The sequence below is a fragment of the Spinacia oleracea genome, chromosome 3 (genome assembly GCF_020520425.1).
Source record: "Spinacia oleracea cultivar Varoflay chromosome 3, BTI_SOV_V1, whole genome shotgun sequence".
Lineage (NCBI taxonomy): Eukaryota > Viridiplantae > Streptophyta > Magnoliopsida > Caryophyllales > Amaranthaceae > Spinacia > Spinacia oleracea.
In genome coordinates this window covers 18945445-18965537 of record NC_079489.1, presented here as the reverse complement: position 1 = coordinate 18965537, position 20093 = coordinate 18945445, and the positions used below count along the sequence as shown (strand labels likewise).

The window sequence follows — 20093 nt, the reverse complement described above, 5'->3', positions numbered from 1 at the left end:
AGAATCATCACACCCACGAGGGACGAGGTCACGCATTAGCCTCGTGCTTTTTAGACCCCCTCACAGTGGCGACTCCACTGGGGATAGTGAAGGAAATACTCGTGCTTGTAGGTAATCAAAATAGCCGAAGGGTGAAACGATCCTACCCGGCGTTTATTTCCCCATCAAGTTGGGACGACCTGAAAATCAGCATATTAATGTGAACGGGCAGAACCGCATAACGAATCTCGGCTCCCTCGGGAGTTGGGACTAAGGATACCTTTTTTCGCCAATAGGGGGGTGCATACGCCGCGCATGTTGCCCACTCGGTACTTGTGCAGGTAGTACACCTATCCCGAACCCAATCGCTCGCTCATTAGGTCCCTCTCGCCTGCATGCCCCCTTGGCTTGCACTTGCGGGTTGGCCTCTTGAGGGAAATTCGTCTGTTGAGGACACTACCTCGACCGGGGCATGTGTTGGATCTACGATAGAAGCGGTACCAAGCCAGGCGCAAATACTACCCATAGAAGCCTATCATAAACTACGTGACATATTTAATTTTCAAATCCATGTTTGTAATGTAGTTATGTGTAGCGAACTATGTGACTATGATATGATTGTGCGTACGAATAATGCTAGACAAATAATGCTAGAAAACCAACGACCTTAAAAACTGCCCAAACATTCATAAACCAATTGGCCAAAGAGTTATACCAAAATACGTGCTCCGCAAGCCCGAACGATCGCTACAAAAATAAGCGACGCTCGGGATGGCCTGTAACGAATCCCACAAACGCTGCACAACGCGTAAAGGACGTTATAAGGCAAGCACGCAAAATTAAAGTCGCAAAAACAAAAGTAGACGCAAACAGAAAACGAGAACCAGCCAGGGACGCATTTTCAACGCCCCTGGCTGGGCGCCAGAATTTCTAACGCCCACTGCTGGGCGCTGAAGTTGCTGCCTGGCCTTTTGGTCAGGCACAGCAGCCTTGGTGCCCACGCATGAAGAAAATACGTAGCAAAAAAAAAAAACTTTTCATGAATTTTTTTTTGCTACGAGGGCGTACGACAAGGCACTTGACTCTAAAAGCGACTAAAAAATAAAAAATAAATAACTCTTTGTGTCGTTGTTAGGCCTCCTACGACGACAATGCTCGGCACCAAAACCGAGCATGCTAATTAAATGACCTTGAATGTCACATGGGCGAAGTATTCAAAAAATAATGTTCAAATAGAGTCTTCAAGGAAAAATAATGTTCGAATAAAAAAAATAAATCCGAGTCTAGACTAGGCTATGCCAAAGTACAGTCTAAATCCTGAGTCTTAGTTGTCTTATCCATAGAATCGGTCCTAATACTTGGTGTCGTTCCGCAAGTTAAAAGGTTAAACCATATTCAGTCTCCCTTCCTAACATTTAAATCAATAAGCACCCATATGTAATTGTCATCCCTTGCTAAGAGTCTACGGCCTTAATACTCTCTCTCACCAATAAAAAGAATATGTTATAGTATTTACAAAATGGAAACAGTCACATTCTGGAAATCATTCCCCCATAGTCGCACAACCCCCAAAGTGAACCTAAGGTGTCAATACCATTAGCAAAAAAATTAATGGCCTCAAGGCTCAAGATCACATTGGGTCACAACTATCATAGCCCTCTCGAGCCACTCGCTCCTCTAAATACTCCTAAGTACGGACTAAAAGATTTTCCATGAATGCAACATGACCAACCATGAAAATACCCAAATCGGCATACCATAAGGCTACCATTGGGGTAAAGCAATACACACTGAGAGAGAAGCCGCACTAATGATTCTAGTCTTGCAAAAATAAAAATTCGATCTCCCCAACTAACTACCTTGCCAACATTAAGCAAAATGGCGCATGACAAATGAACACCCAAGGGTTAAAATCTAAAGTGTCAACCAACGAGAGTTATGGTCCAATTAGCCTAAGTCTGAAAGTCGCTTGGTCAAGTGTTATAGGCTTACGCCACGTCATTATTTTGAGTCTAGGCCACCTCCTTGTATTCATACACGGGTTATGATCAGAAAGATTAATGAAAGTTCGAGTCTAAATCACAACTTCCAATTAAATCCCAGAAACTGGAATCTAAAAAGAAGCAAAAATTATTTTCGATGTAATTCTTTCGTTAAATTTCAATAAGGTAAAAACAACATTTTTGGATCTACGCTATTTGCACATTTTAAGAAACGACTAAATACGCTTGCAAAGTAAGACAATTTAAAGGTCCACCCTAGGCCTACTAAAATTAAAGGTCCACTATAGGCCTACCAAACGAGCCTCACTCAGTCTCGCCTCGTGACTCAAAAACCACAACCATCTACCTTTTAGCCCAAACAAAAAATTGATTGAAGGATTTATGTCGGGGAGAAATCCCAAGCAAAAAGAAAAAAGAGAAAGAGAAAGGGGAGAGCGAAAAGAGCCATGAAATACTTAGCCCGTACCTCCCAAAGTGCGAAATCCACCCAAGTAAACGAAGGAAAAGAATTGAGTCAACCAATCCAAATCATAAAATTCTACGATGTCTACCCTTTCCAATCCTTATGCTCTTAAACGCCTTCGCTCTGGGGTCCCTGTTCAGCTCATTTAGCCCATCCATGTTCTCATTGCCATAACCCAAGAAACCATTACCTCAACTCTTGTTTTTGAACTTGTTATCAACCGCAAACCACGCACGGCCATTGACACGTGCGTCATGCCCATCATTTCCAAAGTCCAAACCTGCTCTTACACCACCATTAGCATAATGACCATATAACTTGTTTGGATACGTCCTGTTGATATACCCTTGAACCGTCCCCATGCTATTCATTGGCCTTGGTTGATGTAATCCTCATGCTCGACTAATACCTATACAACTTATCCCATCTCATTCAACCCATCTTTCAAGCCGTCTTGAGTCACAAATAAAAAAGAGACAAATGAAGAGTACATTCTACGATCAACGTAAAAATAAAAAATGTGAATAATAAAAAAGAAACTTTGCAAAGCGCCTCTAAAGTTAGTCTAAAAAGAAAAGAAGCATTTAGCGCACCAAAAAAGATCCGCCCAAAAAACATTTTCAGCGCTCACCGCTGGGCGCCGAAATCTTTAGCGCCCCAGCCTAGGCGCTGAATCTCCCTGCTTGCTAAATTTTGTCCAGAAGTGCTCGTCATTTTATCCGCACATGCACGGAAAAATAACGAACACTTGGAGGGGTACAACACGTATTCAGATATACGTACCACCAAAAAAAAATATACATGTACTCAAAAAATATATAAAAATATATAAAACAAACAAATTTTTGGCTTACGGCAAAGCAGCAGATTAAAATAATAATGAACTTCACTTATCTCATCCTATTTCAAACAATACGGTTCCACCTCAGAACGTACTTGTTTAAAATCAGCATTCTAAGAAACCATTTTCTAGGCTAAGAACTACGCAATACCTGATTCCAAATTAAATCTATTTAAGGCGGATACGTAGGCAATCCATGATTCGGTCCAACCAATTTGCAAAAATGTTAAAGCCTATAGAATAACAAGAATAAGAAATAGAGTCCCTTATTGAAATTTAATTACTTGCAACCCAAGTCGAAAGAAAAATTTAAATCAAATGAAGAATCCAAGTCATCAAGATGCCAAAATGAGCACACATCGAAAAATAATAAGGGCACGTACCCTTGCCAGAAGAGAACTCACACTCCTAGGCACTTAGCCAAGACTCAAAAGATCACTTTGCCTCAATAGAATGGGGGCTAGCGCAAGCGTCCACGACCTCTAAAAATACTCAACTTCACCCTCCCTAAAAGCGAACTAACTCACTTAAAGACTTTCTTTCACCACTAGACATAGTCCTTCGCTTAAAGACCTTCTTTCACCACTAGACACAGTCATGATCGCCAACAAGTAGTAAAGGCAGTAAGCTTGCAAAAAAAAGAGAATTGTTCTACGGCATTGCCCCATTGTTCCTTCGAACTCAGGGCACCCGTTCATGGTAATTCAAATGCTTGTGAATCCCCTTTGGAAAAAAACGACAGACATTGTCAATAGAACTTGGCACTTAACCAAGGCTCACCCTACTCAGACATATGACACGGGCATCTAAAATCGAAATCTGAAAGCATCATTAATGGGAAGACATAACAGCAACTGGGGCTAAAAATTGAAATGAAATAGCTAGGGAAAGAACTAAGTATACCTTGACCTTTTGTACAGACATGCACCAAGTAAATCTAAGTCGATTTGAAAAACGGTTTATATTCCCGTAATTCTGGAAAGATAGCCCTAAAAGCCCAAAGCATGTGCCACACGGGCACAAGTAATATCTTGACGCCTGCACCCTGGCTTCCAGCAAATCCTTAGACAGCATTCCAAAAATCGTAACAGTATTTTGATTCATGTAATCCTGTACGAACCCTTCTATAAGTCAACTTGCCTAGGACACCTCGGATTGTACACAGTAGGACTCGGATTTTTAATAAAATTTCAAATAATTTTCAAAGACTTTTTCGAACATAATAAAGTGTCGTTGGTTTAAGCTAAGTACGTGTTTATCTCGATATTGCAAGTGAGTCAAAAAGATTTCTAAATATGATTATGGGTAAAGAAAGGCACCTAGATTTTGGTCAAGGCATACTTCAACATGTGACTACCTTGACCATGGCAATGTCGCATAATACGACATTTACAAGAGAAGTAGCAGATCACTACTCGAACGTACCTCGCACTAAACGAGTCTGGTTCAAACTATTCATGATCCATGTCACCATGAGTGCATAAAAACGTATGCAAGGCATTATAGCACCAAGCCAATCCCGTAGCTACAGTTGGAGGCTTGAGAAAAACACTCTAAAAACGCTCGAAATGACGATTTCATCGCAAATTCTCGACGCTAATGCTATACATATGTCATAGGGGCACAATCCTAAGCTTTAATCGTGTAAAACGAACCTTAGAATGGCTACAACCCCTCCCAAATTCTAAGCACTACTTAGAATATATAAAGTCACCCCACTAACAAGGGTAACTGAAAATCGCGAGTCACCAAAACTCCGATCCAACTACTGCACATAACGCTCGCCCTACAAGCGCCCGTTACACAGTCTACCTCGTTCCAAGGCAAAAGCGAAAAAATCAAGGATAAGAACTGTCAAAATATACCCAGAAATCATTTTCAACGCCCAGAGCTGGGCGCCAATATCTTTAACGCCCCAGCCTGGGCGCTGAATCTTTCTACTAGTCACATTTTGCCCAGATATAAAAATAAGAAAGAAACACCCATGAATCCTCGCATCGAACGAAGTAATAAGTCGTGCAAACCCACGCAGAAGGTGCTACACTTGTTCAAGCACCCGAACGAGGCGTGATGAAATACTCCAATACAAAAAAATATATAATAATGATATCCCAACACCTGGAGCAATGTTCTAAGACACGCCGTTAGGTCACACAAGCCTACGTCGCGCCATAAGTTCAACCATCCCACGGTACAAGTCAAAGAAAAAAAGAGTAAGGCATATTGCACTAATGTAGGCACGACCAAAGAGCATGTGTAAAAGAGGCAAAGACTACTTATCTCCCAAATTCAAAATGTAAGTCACACGACTTCTATGTTCAGGATTAAAGGTAGCAAAACATTACCTACTACGGAAGGGATAGCTCGCACCTACACGAGCGGAACCCCAAGGCATCTTTCTCGAAAGAACCTACAAAAATCGCACGCCAAAAGGAAGCATCCCAACATGCATACTTGGGGGCTCCAAGCTACGAAACAACCATAGCAAAATAAAAAATCTCGAAGCAAATGTTTGAACAAACGAAAGGGCACGATGTTTGAGCCCACTTCATGAATGGGCCTGACCCCTATCAAGCTTCTAAGCAAACTATTCAAAATCAGTCATTGCTCAAAAAAAAAATGATTCAAGTGAACTGATTAATGGACCGCACACAACGGCCATTCTATGAACGCTCGTTCGCACATACATATCATCATTCACGAACACGTTCAAAAAATATAGGAGCGATCAAAGTCTTACACCTCAAGGTATGTTCCTCGGGCCATATAGCCTCACCCAACTATCGCAATAACTGTACGCCTTAAGAGCAACAGTTCCTTAAAATAATCGCCCCAAAGCGACAAGCACCGTAGTCCACCAATCGGCTATGGCTTCTCAAGAAAATCATCACGCAGTTCGATAAAAGAGTTAACGTATTAATTAAACTCATAACGAACCTAGAGTTCGTAAAGGGCCCAGAAACATTCCGTCGTAAATTGATACACACCAAATAACTCGGATTAAGTCTCTTAATGAACTCCTTACTCTAGAGTCAAATCTGACAAAGAATTCTGCCAGACCCTATTTTCAACGCCCAGCCCTGGGCGCCGAAATCGTTGACGCCCAGAGCTGGGCGCCGAAAATACCTGGGACGGATTCTTTTCCTAATCCGTTTCGTATTCAAATTCCTGAAAAACTATCTTTCTACGCCACTTTTTCCTATAAATAGACCCCTAAGTTCGATGTGAAAAGGACACACACACAACACACAATTATATTCTGAGTATTGACTCCAACCCTTAGCCTAAGCCTCACGCTGTGAAATTGTTCATGCGTTCTGTCGCAATCGATCCATAAATCGAACAGAACGTATCCTGTCCCATAATTGAGATTCGTTAAATAAAAAGGAGAAATATCAAAGTCAAAGTGGTTAGTTTTCTGAGAACCGTGACGCACCTCTCAAGGGTGCGTCGAAATGTGTCCCTTTTCGATGATTTAATTGCTTTCCTCGCCCTTTTTATGAACTGTTAAACTAACTAAATCTGATTGTTCTATCACGCCTAACAAATATAATATTTTTGGAAAATCGGGTTATCATGCTAGTTCCCTCAATGCTATTTAAATCAGATAATCACGATCGAATTAGTATTATATGTTGCATATTGCTAAAATCAACTCAGATTAGTTTAATAGTTAACACATGTCCCTTCAATTATTTATGCTGAGCTAGTAAGGATATCCTGTCTCTGGAGTTATCGACGAGCGAAGTACTCCTCTCGGTAGTTACAGTCCCCCGAACCCTCAATCTCTACCTTGCGGGTGTATGTTGAGAGATCCCCACACCAGGGATCACAAGGGAACCTACGGCCGTCGTGGTCAAACATAATTGCACTCCCTTTATGTCACGATAACCGAGTTTTGTCAGTTTTTCTCATTGTCGTTAAAAACTGAATGTCGACTCCTATATTACTAGTCAATTGGGTGTATACTCACAGGAAATCCAATTACACTTGATTGAATAAAAAGAATCGTCACACCCACGAGGGACGAGGTCACGCATTAGCCTCGTGCTTTTTCGACCCCCTCACAGAAAGGTACTTAGGTATTTTGACGAACGAGAGCTATGATGTTCTATTACTTGAAAGTGATGAACCAACGACTTACAAACAAGCTATGACAAGCCCTAGCTCCAAGCAATGGCATGAAGCCATGCAATCTGAATTAGACTCCATGTCTGAAAACCAAGTATGAGATTTGATCGATTTGCCAGATGGCTACCAAGCCATTGGAAGCAAATGGGTTTTCAAATTGAAAAAGGACAAGGATGGGAAACTTGAAGTTTTCAAAGCTAGATTGGTTGCAAAAGGTTACAGGCAAGTCCACGGTGTGGATTACGATGAAACTTTTTCACCAGTTGCAATGCTAAAGTCTATTCGGATAATGTTAGCAATCGCTACATATTACGATTACGAAATATGGCAGATGGATGTCAAAACCGCTTTCTTAAACGGTGTTTTAACAGAAACTGTGTTTATGATACAGCCTGAAGGTTTTGAGGATCCAAAGAATGCTAAAAAGGTATTCAAGCTAAAGAAATCAATCTACAGATTGAAGCAGGCATCCAGGAGCTGGAATATACGTTTTGATGAAGCAGTCAGTGACTTTGGTTTCATCAAGAACGCAGACGAATCTTGTGTATACAAGAAGGTCAGTGGGAGCAAAATTTCTTTCCTAGTATTATATTTCGATGACATATTACTTATTGGAAATGACATTCCTATGTTAAACTCTGTCAAGATTTGGCTTGGGAAATGTTTTTTGATGAAGGATCTAGGAGAAGCACAGTACATATTGGGCATCAAGATTTACAGAGATAGATCTAAAAGGATGATTGGACTTAGTCAAAGCACTTATATCAATAAGGTGCTTGATAGGTTCAAGATGGAAGACTCCAAGCGAGGCTACCTACCCATGTCTCATGGAATGACTCTAAACAAGACTCAGTGCCCAAAAAAACTTGATGAGCATAGACGAATGAATGGGATTCCATATGCATCACTGATTGGTTTAATAATGTATGCTATGATATGTACACGCCCGGATGTTGCGTACGCACTCAGTGCTACGAGCAGATACCAGTCAGACCCAGGAGAGGCACATTGGACTGCTGCCAAGAATATTCTGAAGTACCTGAAAAGGCACAAAGATGACTTCCTGGTCTATGGTGGAGATGATGAATTAATTGTTAAAGGCTATACGGACGCAAGTTTTCAAACCGACAAAGATGATTTCAGATCACAGTCTGGGTTTGTCTTCTGCCTCAACGAAGGTGCAGTAAGCTGGAAAAGTGCTAAGCAAAGCACCATTGCGGATTCTACAACTGAAGCGGAGTACATTGCTGCACATGAAGCAGCAAAGGAATCTATATGGCTAAGGAAGTTCATAGGTGAACTTGAGGACCAATAGCCCTGTATTGTGATAATAACGGAGCTATTGCACAGGCAAAGGAGCCTAGACACCACCAAAGAGTCAAGCATGTACTTCGTAGATTTCACCTTCTACGAGAGTTCGTTGAAAGAAAAGAAGTCGAGATAAGCAAGATTGGAACTGATGACAACATATCAGATTCATTGACTAAACCTCTGCCGCAGGCGAAGCAAGCATATTGGAGAATGGCTTTGATGTCCTTATTTAATGTTTTAAAGTTTTAGAGTTTAAATCTTTGTAAAACATTATTGGTTAATCATTCACAATAAATGAATAGAATTCATTTTTCCATTTAATTTGTGGTTTATTAAATGATGAGTCCCTCCAATTTGACGATATATTCAAGATAGACTGTCAGGACCAGTCCTGTGACTAAGAAATGTCTATCAAGTGAACTTGAATGTCAAAGGTTGAAAATGGTCCCTGGTCGGAGTTTTCTATAAAATTGGACGCATAGAAAACGTTAGGCGACTAGAATGCAAGATGACTAATAGTTCTGTTTCTTGAACTATGTGGGCATGGCAATGTCATAATCATTTGCATAGATACTTACTTTGGGAAGACTAGTATCGGACAGATCTATGAAACTTTACTGTAAGAGATGAAAATCTGACATAAGTAAATTTCATTAAAATTATTAGACACTAAATCCTCAATACCTGAGTGATTTGAGATTACTTGTTTGAGAACTGGTTGCTTTGACGTTGACCAACCGTCGCACCGTAAAAGGAGGCTATAAAGGCAACGCTCAGGTAATCACCTATCAAACGAAGTCTAATCTCAAGATCGCAAGATTGGGATTGTCCTCCCATAAATCGGGATGAGATGCTTAAAGGTTGTACAAGGCCACTCGGAGAGCTAGAAACTGTAAAATGCATGGTCGTGCTCCGATGAATCATAGGCTATGATTATCTGTTTATTTGATCAGTTGAACTCTGAAACCGAGAAACACCTCTGGACATAATAAGGATGACAACTCTTACCTTATGTTCAAGAGCAAGCATCGAGCGACAAAGGAATTAGGTAATGCACACGTGTCCCTAAGGACAAGTGGGGGAGTGAAGGAAATAATGCCCTTGGTCCAAGTATGCATATAATATTAAGTCTAATAAATGCGGTTCAGTATTAATTAACAAGTTAATAATTCAGTGAGATCAAGTGAGCTGAATGCCTAGCTAGAGGCCGCTTCAGTTCAAGTGGAATTAATGATATTAATCCACAGCTTACTCTTGACTGAACCCGTAGGGTCACACAAATAGTACGTAAACGGATCAAGTATTTAATGGCATTAAATACTCCATCTATGGATATTCGGAATCGACGGATCTTGGTTTCAGTGGGAGCTGAGATCGTCACAGGCAAGAAATGAATACTCCGGAAACGATGATATTGCCGGAAACGGAAATATGGATCGTATCGGAAATATAAATATTATCCAAGTCGTAGATGTTGCCGGAAACAGAAACATGGTACGTATCGGAAAATATATCGGAAATGGAAATATTGCCGGAATCGGAAATATTGCCGGAAACGGAAATATTGTCAGAAACGGAAATATTATCGGAATCGGAAAATAATTCCGGAAACGGAAATATTAAATATTTGTTCGAAACGGAAATTAATTCCGGAATCGGAAATATTAAATGTTGTTCGTATCGGAAATGAATTCCGGAATCGGGAATTTAATCGGAAGCGTATCGTACGAATTAGCATCGGACGAGGCTTGCTAGACGAAGGCCCAGCACGAAGCCAGGCCCGCGCCCAGCAAGCCGAGCGCCCAACATGGAGCTGCCACGCCTCGCCAGGCCCAGCGCAAGGCCAGGCCCAGCAAGGCCTTAGCGCGCGCACGCTAGGCGTGCTGTTGGGCTGCGAGCAACGGCTGCTTGTGTGGGCCACAAGGCCTGCGCGGGTGGTGCGATGCTCGTGGCCTTACGAGTTACGATGCTCATGTTCGTAACGAATCCTAATCCTATCGGAATTCGATATATGATTAAATTCCTAATCCTAATAGATTAAGTTTATTATTTAGAGTTCAAGTTGGATTCTAATTAATAAAACCAAATCCTAGTAGGATTACAATTCCTTTTCCATACCTCTATAAATAGGAGCCTAGGGTCATAATTTATAGAGACAATTGAAGTATTCAAAAGGTAAGATTTTGAAGAAAAAATCAGCCATACACTTGCACCTAATAGCCGAAATTCCTAAGCTACCTTAAGGGCGATTCTAGTTGGTCAAGCTTAAGGCCGATCCGGACGTACTGTGGACTATCTACGGAGGGACGACACTTGGAGTCCTAAATACTTGTTCTTGTTCGGTTCGGGCGCAGCTAGGGAGGGCACGTGACAAGCTAAATCGCACTCCTATCAAAGATAAACCTAACGTTCACCAACTAAAAATATAGTAAGGGAAGCAGGGATCGTATCCACAGGGAAACAGTGTTCTTTCTACTATTAAATGACTAATCTAGACTACCGGTAACAAGAATTGGATTGGTTTGTATATTAAACTAAAGCAAATAATCAAATCGGAAAATAACAATATTAAAGGAATCTAGGGCAACGGTTCACCATAAATGCAGACCGGGATTGGACAACGGACAATAATAATCAATTAACAATCATAATTAGGAAGACATGCATCTCTCGAATCTTATGAATTCCTTAGGATAGAACAACTAGCGGGCTCTCGCTACGTACTAGAAATAATTCCTATCTAATAGCCACAGACCAAAAACATCAGATTTATACCTCTCGGCGCATAATCTAAGATTAATCAAACTCAAATCAAAATAGTCCGGCCGAACAGAATTGACGAGCAATAATAATAAGCTATACAAATTATAATCAATCAATCAATAATCAAGTCCACGTATAATCCCAATCATGCATTCATGGATCCCCTAAACCCTAGAAAAAGTAACTACTCACACATAATACCAATAAACAAAGCAAACATATTAATTGAGAGCATAATTGAAATTGAATAAAAGAATAAGAAACAAAGTAATACCTAAAACGAAGAACGAAGGATTAACTGAAAGTTTGAATCTTTAATTAATTAAAAGCTGAGTGTTTGGAGAAATAAAAATTGAAGTTTTAAGCTAAGCAAAATAATAATACGAAATTCGGAGAGAGAAGTACTAAAAACACTAAATTAATATATAAGCCTCCCCTTAATCCTACGAAGTAACTAAGCAAAAGAAGACGCAAAGGGACCGAAAATCGGGCACCCCGGTTTCCAGAAACCGGCCGGTTTTCGGCCCAGTCAGGCGTTCCAAAAGCATCAGGTAGCGAAAACCGGGGCCACAGGTTTCTCCAAACCTGCCGATTTCGCACTTAAGATAGATTTCCTTCAATTCTCAAAACCTGCCGGTTTCTGAAAACCGGGGCCACAGGTTTTGAGCTCAGTTTGACGCAATTGCCTTGAGTTTGAACTTGAGGCCTAGGCCCAACTCCTTTGGGCCAAGTTTGACGCTCGTGGCCCCTTTGAAGCTAGCTAGATCATCCCGCAATGCTCCGGGATCCGTGTAGTCATCCAAGAGTGATAAGAAACAGGCCTCTAAAGATCAATTATCATCAAAAACAGCACTGCAACTAACAGACACTACACAACACACATTAGTACTAAAATAGGCTCCGAAGAGCTCAAATGAGATGAAAAGTGCATACGGGACGGGGGTAAAAACTATATAAAATATGAGTGTATCAGCACGCAACAAAGTGTATGCATCTAAACTATGCTAAATGATTATGTGTAAATAATATGCTTTCCTGGCTTTATGGTTTTTCCGCATGATTTATGTTTTGTCATATGAATCATAACCTAACACTTCCCCCATTTCGGGGGAAGTAGAACTTCCTAGGAAGTTTCACTTCATATGTACATGTCAACCAAACAAACTCAAAGCTCTTCACTTCCTAGGAAATTAAACTTCCCATGTAACTAAACTAGCCCTAATACATGGGAAGTTTCATTTCCTAGGAAGTGAAGTGAAGAGCTTTGAGTTTGTTTGGTTGACATGTACATAGGAAGTGAAACTTCCTAGGAAGTTCTACTTCCCCCAAAATGGGGGAAGTTGCTTACCTAGGGGTTGTTTGGTTTACATGGGAAATAAGTTCCTATAGGAAGTGTATTTTCATGGGAAGTTACTCCCCTCATTCATTTCCTAGGAAATACATTTAGTCCTCCCTAGGTAAGTAGAACTTCCCATGGGAATTCTAACTTTCTATGTTCAACTAAACAAGAATACTCGATTCCTAGAAAGTCAAAAAACTTAATGATGTACCCCCATTACTAAATTCCTAGATCCGCTACTGAGTACATCATTATACTAGAAAGTCAAATCACTTAAAAAAACACTTTACTATGAATCTACGTGAATGATAAATAAATTTGATTTCAACACACAAAGAGAAATACTCCCTCCGTCTCTTTTTGTTCTTTACGTTTGGTATTTTTCACGCATTTTAACGATTAATTAATTTACATCGAGATTCCTCAAATTTTTTTATTTAAACAAGATAAATTACGTTTATTTATAATGTTTTCACTTTTATCAAAATTCTGATATTGGAAAATGAGAAAAATTTAATGTCCCAATGAAAAAGTGTGAAAAATTAAATGATCCAATGAATTTAATTGGTTAAAATAATAATTGGACACAAATTTTGATAGAATACTGAGTTATTTATGTGATAATATAAAAGGAAATATAAAGAACATTTTGAAATAACCAAAAAAGAAAACGTAAAGAACAAAAAGAGACGGAGGGAGTAATCAGTAAGTTTATGAATAGCCACAACTTGGTAAGAATCTATGTGAATGATAAATAAAATTGATTTCAATACACCAAGAGATATACTACACCTTTGGTTAATAGTTCGGGAACTGTGTGATATGAGTGCAATTGTGCAAATGAGAAAAGGCTGGAAATTCAGAAAGATGGGAGAATAGTAAAAACCTCGCACCTTAATCCTGTAAACACAACACGAGATTTCTTGCACACAACCCCACCCATAACCCATTTATGACAGTATTGTTATGGTAGCCCCCATTTAATTTTGACACTATGTATAGTAACTTTGGAACTTCTCACTTAATTAACTGCTCTTCTTCCCCAATTTGACCACCTTTCAAACTCCCTTGCCAGCCTATGACGGTCCTACTTTCATCATCATATTTAACGCATAAGAAATCAATAACATATATGCATTGATTGTGGCAATCTTCATTATACAATTGGATGTATCAAAGATTCAAAGTGCTTTGTATATCCCAAGTTGTTTTAGTATTTACCTCCTATATCATAACTTAATTTCTGTTTTATTTGACTTATTTTTCTAAACTTATATTATCATACGGAGTAACTTATATTCCGTATATATATACTCATTCAGTCATTTTTACTTATATTAACTTAAGAAAAACTTATTTTAACTGAAATAAACTTATTTGTGCGTGGAAATATATGGGAAAAAAAACTTACTTTTTCTGAATTTATTTGAGCTCTTTTTGTCTGTAATAAATCGAACGTAACAAAGCCTTAAATGTCACAGTTGTCTCTTTAAAATGTGACATATTCGGAAGGTCATATCTTCTCTACTTTAGAGCCCTTATCTATAAACTACTGACTTGTTTGGTGTCAGATAATAAAAAGTGTTAATAAGATTGAATTTGTTTGTAAATTTGAACGAAAAATCAATGTTCAACTTCATACCTATGATAATGATGGTAAAGCCAAAATTGACTCATCTTCTTTTAAAGTTTTCGTCACCCCTGGGGATGATATTGAGTGGAAATTGAAATTTAAGAAGAAAAACACAACTTTTTTTATGAGAGCATTAACATGGAGATTGTATTGCTATTTTTTTTGTCGAACTTATATTAATCTATTACCGCCATTTATTACCGGCTATCAAGCGAGCCATAAGTTGCATCAATCAAGCTATACTAATTTTTTTACAAAATGTGCAAAACCACATACAGAAGTTTCAGCAATCAAAGACTGACATAATCTAATACCAGAGCCTTCTGCAAGGATATTTGTACATTAAATACTATAGATAATATATATAATTGCATACAGATGTGACATCCTCATTACTCATTAGTGATGAAGATATATAGCAAAAAGAATCAACACAATCTGTCAATGAAAGAACTACTCACTTCTCAGTGATGCTTTCACCGTCGGAGGAGCTATCTCCATGCGTCATGCTGAACTCCGGAAAAGGCGGTGGCGTTGATGGATTTACTGATACTGAAAAAGGACGAACGGAGCTTATAATCGTCCTCTCATTTATTTTTCCAACTTCCTTACATACTTGATCAAGAACACCAAGAAAATCCCTTACTACTGTAAAAATCCTCAATGGATAAGCTTCTTCCCCAGCCTTACCATGGAAATATTCAGTTAACTCTTTCACTCTGGATAGAGCACAACTCTCCTGGGCTTGAATCCTTACAATTTCCACCTCAGCATTCTTTAAGAAGCCCATCATAGACTCCGAGAACCTCTTCTGATTCCCAGAAGTTTCATTTAGCTGCAGAACTTCGTTTACTCTGATAATTCCTCGAGTTAGCTTTGCAACATCCATACTAAGGGAACTTGAATCCATATGAGCTGCTTTTTTCACATTGGTTAACTCCCCTCCTAAGCTAGAAACAACATCTAACCCTCTCTTTCTCAAATCAATTTCATTGTGTAAATGTAAAGATGGTTGGTCATTTGGTCTCTCGGAAATACGAGATCCCTCAGATTTAATGATCTCCTGCACAACAAAGTGCAAAAGGGTGGTTTTCCCATCAGTTCCCTTGACATCGATGAGCTTGAGGAGTGTGTCGAGCTTAATTCCCTGCGCATCACCACGATACGTCCCAATATTCATTCGGTTTCCCGTCTTCAGGACTGCTTCTAGAAGTTTAAAGAACATTCGGCTGTTTCTAAGTTCAGCACATGCTGCCTGTAATTAAATATAAATAACGATTTTCAGACGTGCACTTAAACATCGAAAATGTGAAATCAACGAGACATAATGTGTAGTATTAGGTTAGGTTACCTCCAATGTTTCAAAAGACTTCCTAAGATACTCAATTTCAGAATCAAAAGTAGCAATGTAAAGCATAGCATCAATTCTCTTAAATGCTGAAGGTACATGATCAAATACTGCCTTGAGGAACTTCTCTGCCGGACCAAGCTTCAAAGGTGATTCATCGCTGTATTCCCTGAGTTTCCTTTCTTCCTCACGGGTAGGAGCCATCTTTAGTAAACTCTCCAGAAGCTCTGTCCCAAGGCCATCTGCATTACCTGTTTTGAAGAAAACAAAGGTTCAGAGTTTAAATACAATACAGACACTGTCAAAGAAGTAATTCACAGCATATAATGATAATAAGAATTGTATTATGGACAATGCTACCCAGCTTTTCCTAAAGTTACAAAAGGGACATTCATATCGAGTAACTAAACGTCTAAAACATACTCGTATAAACTAAAAAGTATTAGTATCACTTCATATAAAGATTGTAACTTCACAGCATACTGCAAATTATTCTCATTTCATTCCAACACCAATCAACAGAAGGAATGCTCTAAAAAAATACAGTAAAAAGACAGAACAAACCCTACACAAGCAATAGAAAAATGTGGCCACCTCGTACAAACACAAGTTGCTGATAATTTTTGAATACTTTTAAAGGGACAAGGTTGCTCTAGCGGATTGTGGGGATATATGTTTTATCGGTAAGTAAAAAAGCAACGCGCTTAGATTACGGTAATCAAACAACATGCTTTAATAATCCAACTATTGCACAAAGACAAATTTATAAGCCTGCAATGCATGAAACTTACAACTACGAGGTATATACTACTCGTACGTAGTACTCCATAAAGACTAAATTAAACAACCAAGTAAATGTATAATCTAATGGGAAAGAAAATTACTATTACCTTCCAAAAGTGCTTCACAAACCTCCTTTTCTGTCACATTGAGAGCCTTCAACAAAATGGCTATGTTCTGAGATTTCTTAGGATCAAGTACACGATACTCTTCATCCATCAATGGGGGTATTGATCTACGAGGTCCATCTTTCGCCGTAAACAATGTCTCTATCATTTCTTCATTCAATCTACAATACAAAAACTTGAGTTTATTAATTCAGAACTTACCACATAGAATAAAATGGAAAGGTTAAAGTTTATCTACCACAACTCCACAAATTAATCTTCGAGATTTGTTGTTAGTGTAAACCTCAGCCCTAAGAACAACGGAAACTGATTTGACGCACCACTTAATTAATTTCGGCACACCCTTTGAGAGAGCATAAAAAATTGTGCTCTACTCACATGAAGTGTGCCAAAATCAAGTCTGAATAACAACCATAGTACCCCAAAAGTCATCTTTTCTCACAAGTCGAAATTAACCTAGCAAGTCTTGCTCATTCAAACTCCCAAAATGAAGTAATAATTCATGTTTTTACCAGTTTATCTCTATTCTAAAACTTTATTAGACAAATCGGTCTAACTTCATAGCTTTCGCGGTATAGCTTATGCAACATCTTTTTCCATATCTTGGAATGGGGAAATTTTGGGCAGTTCAATTCCAAGACTATCACTCATAGAATATACTTAATATACCAATATGAAACATTAAAAAAAAAGCAAGACAATGACTGACAAATTGACTTATTCGAAACAACATTCCAAACCAATCCGAATAACTTGGTATTTGAAGTTTGAACACAAATTCATGCCTAGAAAATAAGAAAACCAACTCAAACAACTGGATTATCCAAAGCAACCAAATACTTTATTGAACCCCAAAAACCGACCCGAGACAAGGGGGTAAAGAGAGCTACAAAGGGAAATGATGTAGACCGGATTAGCAGAAACAAGTCATAATTTTTATAAATGGAAACTACAATTTAAACCTGAATCAGAAACAAGCTAAAGAACAACAGAAAACTACAAAATTAACAAAGAATTTAGCATAATGGCAGACTAAATAAAGTAGCAAAAAATTCTAAGAATGTAATTAATCTTAATCTTACTGAAAAGAGCCTTGCTTAAATTGATCCCACACCATAGCTCGATCAGAACTAGTCCTAACTTTATCCCAATGCAATGCCTTCAATTTAGGCTTCCCAATTTCTTCTTTTCTCTCCCCACTCTTTCTCTCTCCGCTTTTTCTCTCTCCTAAATTCCCACTATACTTAAACACCACCGGTCCAGAAGGCGGCACCAGCGGTGGAGGACCTGGAGGTCCCATCGCTGGCGGTGGAGGTGGGGGAGGCGGTTGGAGCGAGTGACCCATTTTTCCAGGCACCGGAAAATGAGAAGTTCTCGCTGCTAGCGTTTGGATTTCGACGGAAACGTCAGAATCCGAGGCTAAAGAGTCGGTAAAACTGCGCGCTGGGGAGGAATTCAAGCCGTAATTGTCATCAAAGAACACAACTCTACGAGTAGAGCTTCTGGGGGAGAAGAATTCGTCGTCCTCTTGTTGTTGTTTCATCTCCATTTGATGTTGGTTTCGTTGTCTTTGTTCGTCGTCTTCGTGTTCGTGTTTATCATCTTTAACAAAGGTCTGCTCAAAGCTGACATAGGAGTGGGAGTGTATTCTGGGGAGAGGGGGAAGGGGGCGGAGCTCAGGGGAGTCCCCACAGAGCTTAAGGTAGATTTCGGAGCTAGTTGAAGGAATTTCAATGGTGGATGACGGCGGCGGCTGGAAGTCGCGGGAGTTAGTTACAGTGTTGCCGACGTAGAGGAAGTCAGAGCTAGTGTGAGTGTGGGTGGTGGGGGTTTTTGAAGGAGGTAGTGGCGGAGGGGGAGGAGAGAGGGGGGGTAAATTGTGGAGGGATTTAGAGTTGTGGTGACGGCTACGGCGGCGGTGGAGGAGTAAAGTGAGAGAGACGATGAGAGAAAGAGTGAGGAGAGAGAGTAAGACGAGGATGATAGTAAGTTTGGAGGAAACATGGGAGTGAGAAGAAGGGGAAGTGGAGGAGGAAGGGAGAGCGAGGGAGGAGATGTTGGCAGGGAAGGTGGGGATAGAGGTGGTTGCAGGCGGAGGAAGTGGTGGCGGAGGAGAAGGGTAAATAGGGAAAAAGGGGTTGTCGTTGCCGGGGAAAGTGGGAGTTGTTGGTGTTGGGGTGGTGGTAGGGGAAGGTAGAGTAGTGGAAAAGGGATGTTTGGGTTGGTGATGGGGTGAGGAAGGAGAAGGAGAAGGGGATTGAGTTGGGGAAAGAGGGGAGGAGGAAGGGAAGAATGGATGGTGGAGGATACGGCGGGTGTGGGTGGCGGAAAGGGAGGGGGAGTGGAGGAGGAGTAGAAAAAACAGAGTAAATGTGGTGGTGGAATAGAGTGTCAGCAGCATATTTACTTAGTTGTGATATTTTGAAGAGAGGAGGGTGATTAGGGGATGATGATATGGAGAGAGAAAGTGGGAAAAAGGGAGGAGAGAGCAAATGGGTTTAGAGCTCCATTTTCTGGAGGTAGAAAAAGGCAAATACTGTAGTTGCTTTACTACTGCATTGTCTACTGTAACTATAACTATCATGAATTCATAGCCTCCTACCTAGCTTTGGCCTTTGGCCTCTCTTCCTTTTCAAGAGAGTCACTCTTTTTGGTCACATTTTAATTATTTTTTAAAGTTATATCTATAACTATTACACAAATTTGACATTATGACAAAATAAAGGGAATTTGCCTTTTAAAATAAAGAGTAATTAAGTGTATACGGTCAACACTATGGGTTGTATTGTTGAAAAACTTACTACGGAGTACTCCGTAATATTAATTCAATTTTTGTCCGATTTTCTTTTATTAACCTTATGTATGACATACGGAGTACTTTTTAATAATCTCATATTTACTACTCAATGATTTTTATTGGGCCCAACAGGTCATAAACGTGTGGTAGGCGGTAATATGTCCTTACGTGGCAATACTCTCTCTCTTCTCCCTCGATATATTTAGTCATAAAAGTCGTTGGTAGTAAAGATGAGATTATTAAAAAAATATGTCGTAGGTGGAATTAATAAAAGAAATTAGATTAATATTACCAAATTTTCCTTATTGTTTTCATCTTATTCCTATCATTTATTGTATTTATTTTATACTCCGGAAAAAGGGAAAAACACTCACAGGAACAATTAGACCCGATCAAGAAAAAAAAGTAAAAACTAGAAAAATTAGACCAGACCAAATAAAGTGAACAGAGTCATATCTCTATTGCTCACACTTAAAATCCTACCAAGGGAGCATTTTATGAAGTTGATTATCTTGAGTAACGATGTGATTAAGTAACCAATTGGCCTTACGATTTCAGGCTCTAATATTGTGTAACA

The 20093-nt window shown here is 39.5% G+C and overlaps 1 protein-coding gene across 1 annotated transcript; it reads right to left on the bottom strand.

Moving 5' to 3' along the window:
• Positions 1-14686: 14686 nt before the first annotated feature.
• On the bottom strand, positions 14687-19311 carry LOC110788944 (formin-like protein 2). Its single transcript, XM_021993582.2, has 4 exons — positions 17802-19311; positions 16702-16880; positions 15815-16062; positions 14687-15718 (listed from the first exon to the last, which is right to left on the bottom strand). The coding sequence occupies exons 1-4, from the start codon at positions 19118-19120 to the stop codon at positions 14921-14923; spliced, it is 2544 nt and encodes an 847-aa protein (XP_021849274.2). The 5' UTR covers positions 19121-19311; the 3' UTR covers positions 14687-14920.
• Between the last annotated feature and the right edge of the window lie 782 nt (positions 19312-20093).

What these genes read in the sequence shown, in the direction of transcription:
- LOC110788944 (XM_021993582.2), bottom strand. Translation starts at nt 19,120, where the DNA reads ATGCTGCTGACACTCTATTCCACCACCACATTTACTCTGTTTTTTCTA. An exon ending in TTGTGAAGCACTTTTGGAAG is followed by an intron (nt 16,063 to 16,701) that starts GTAATAGTAATT and finishes TCTTCAAAACAG; the next exon opens with GTAATGCAGATGGCCTTGGG. An exon ending in AGTCTTTTGAAACATTGGAG is followed by an intron (nt 15,719 to 15,814) that starts GTAACCTAACCT and finishes ATTTAATTACAG; the next exon opens with GCAGCATGTGCTGAACTTAG.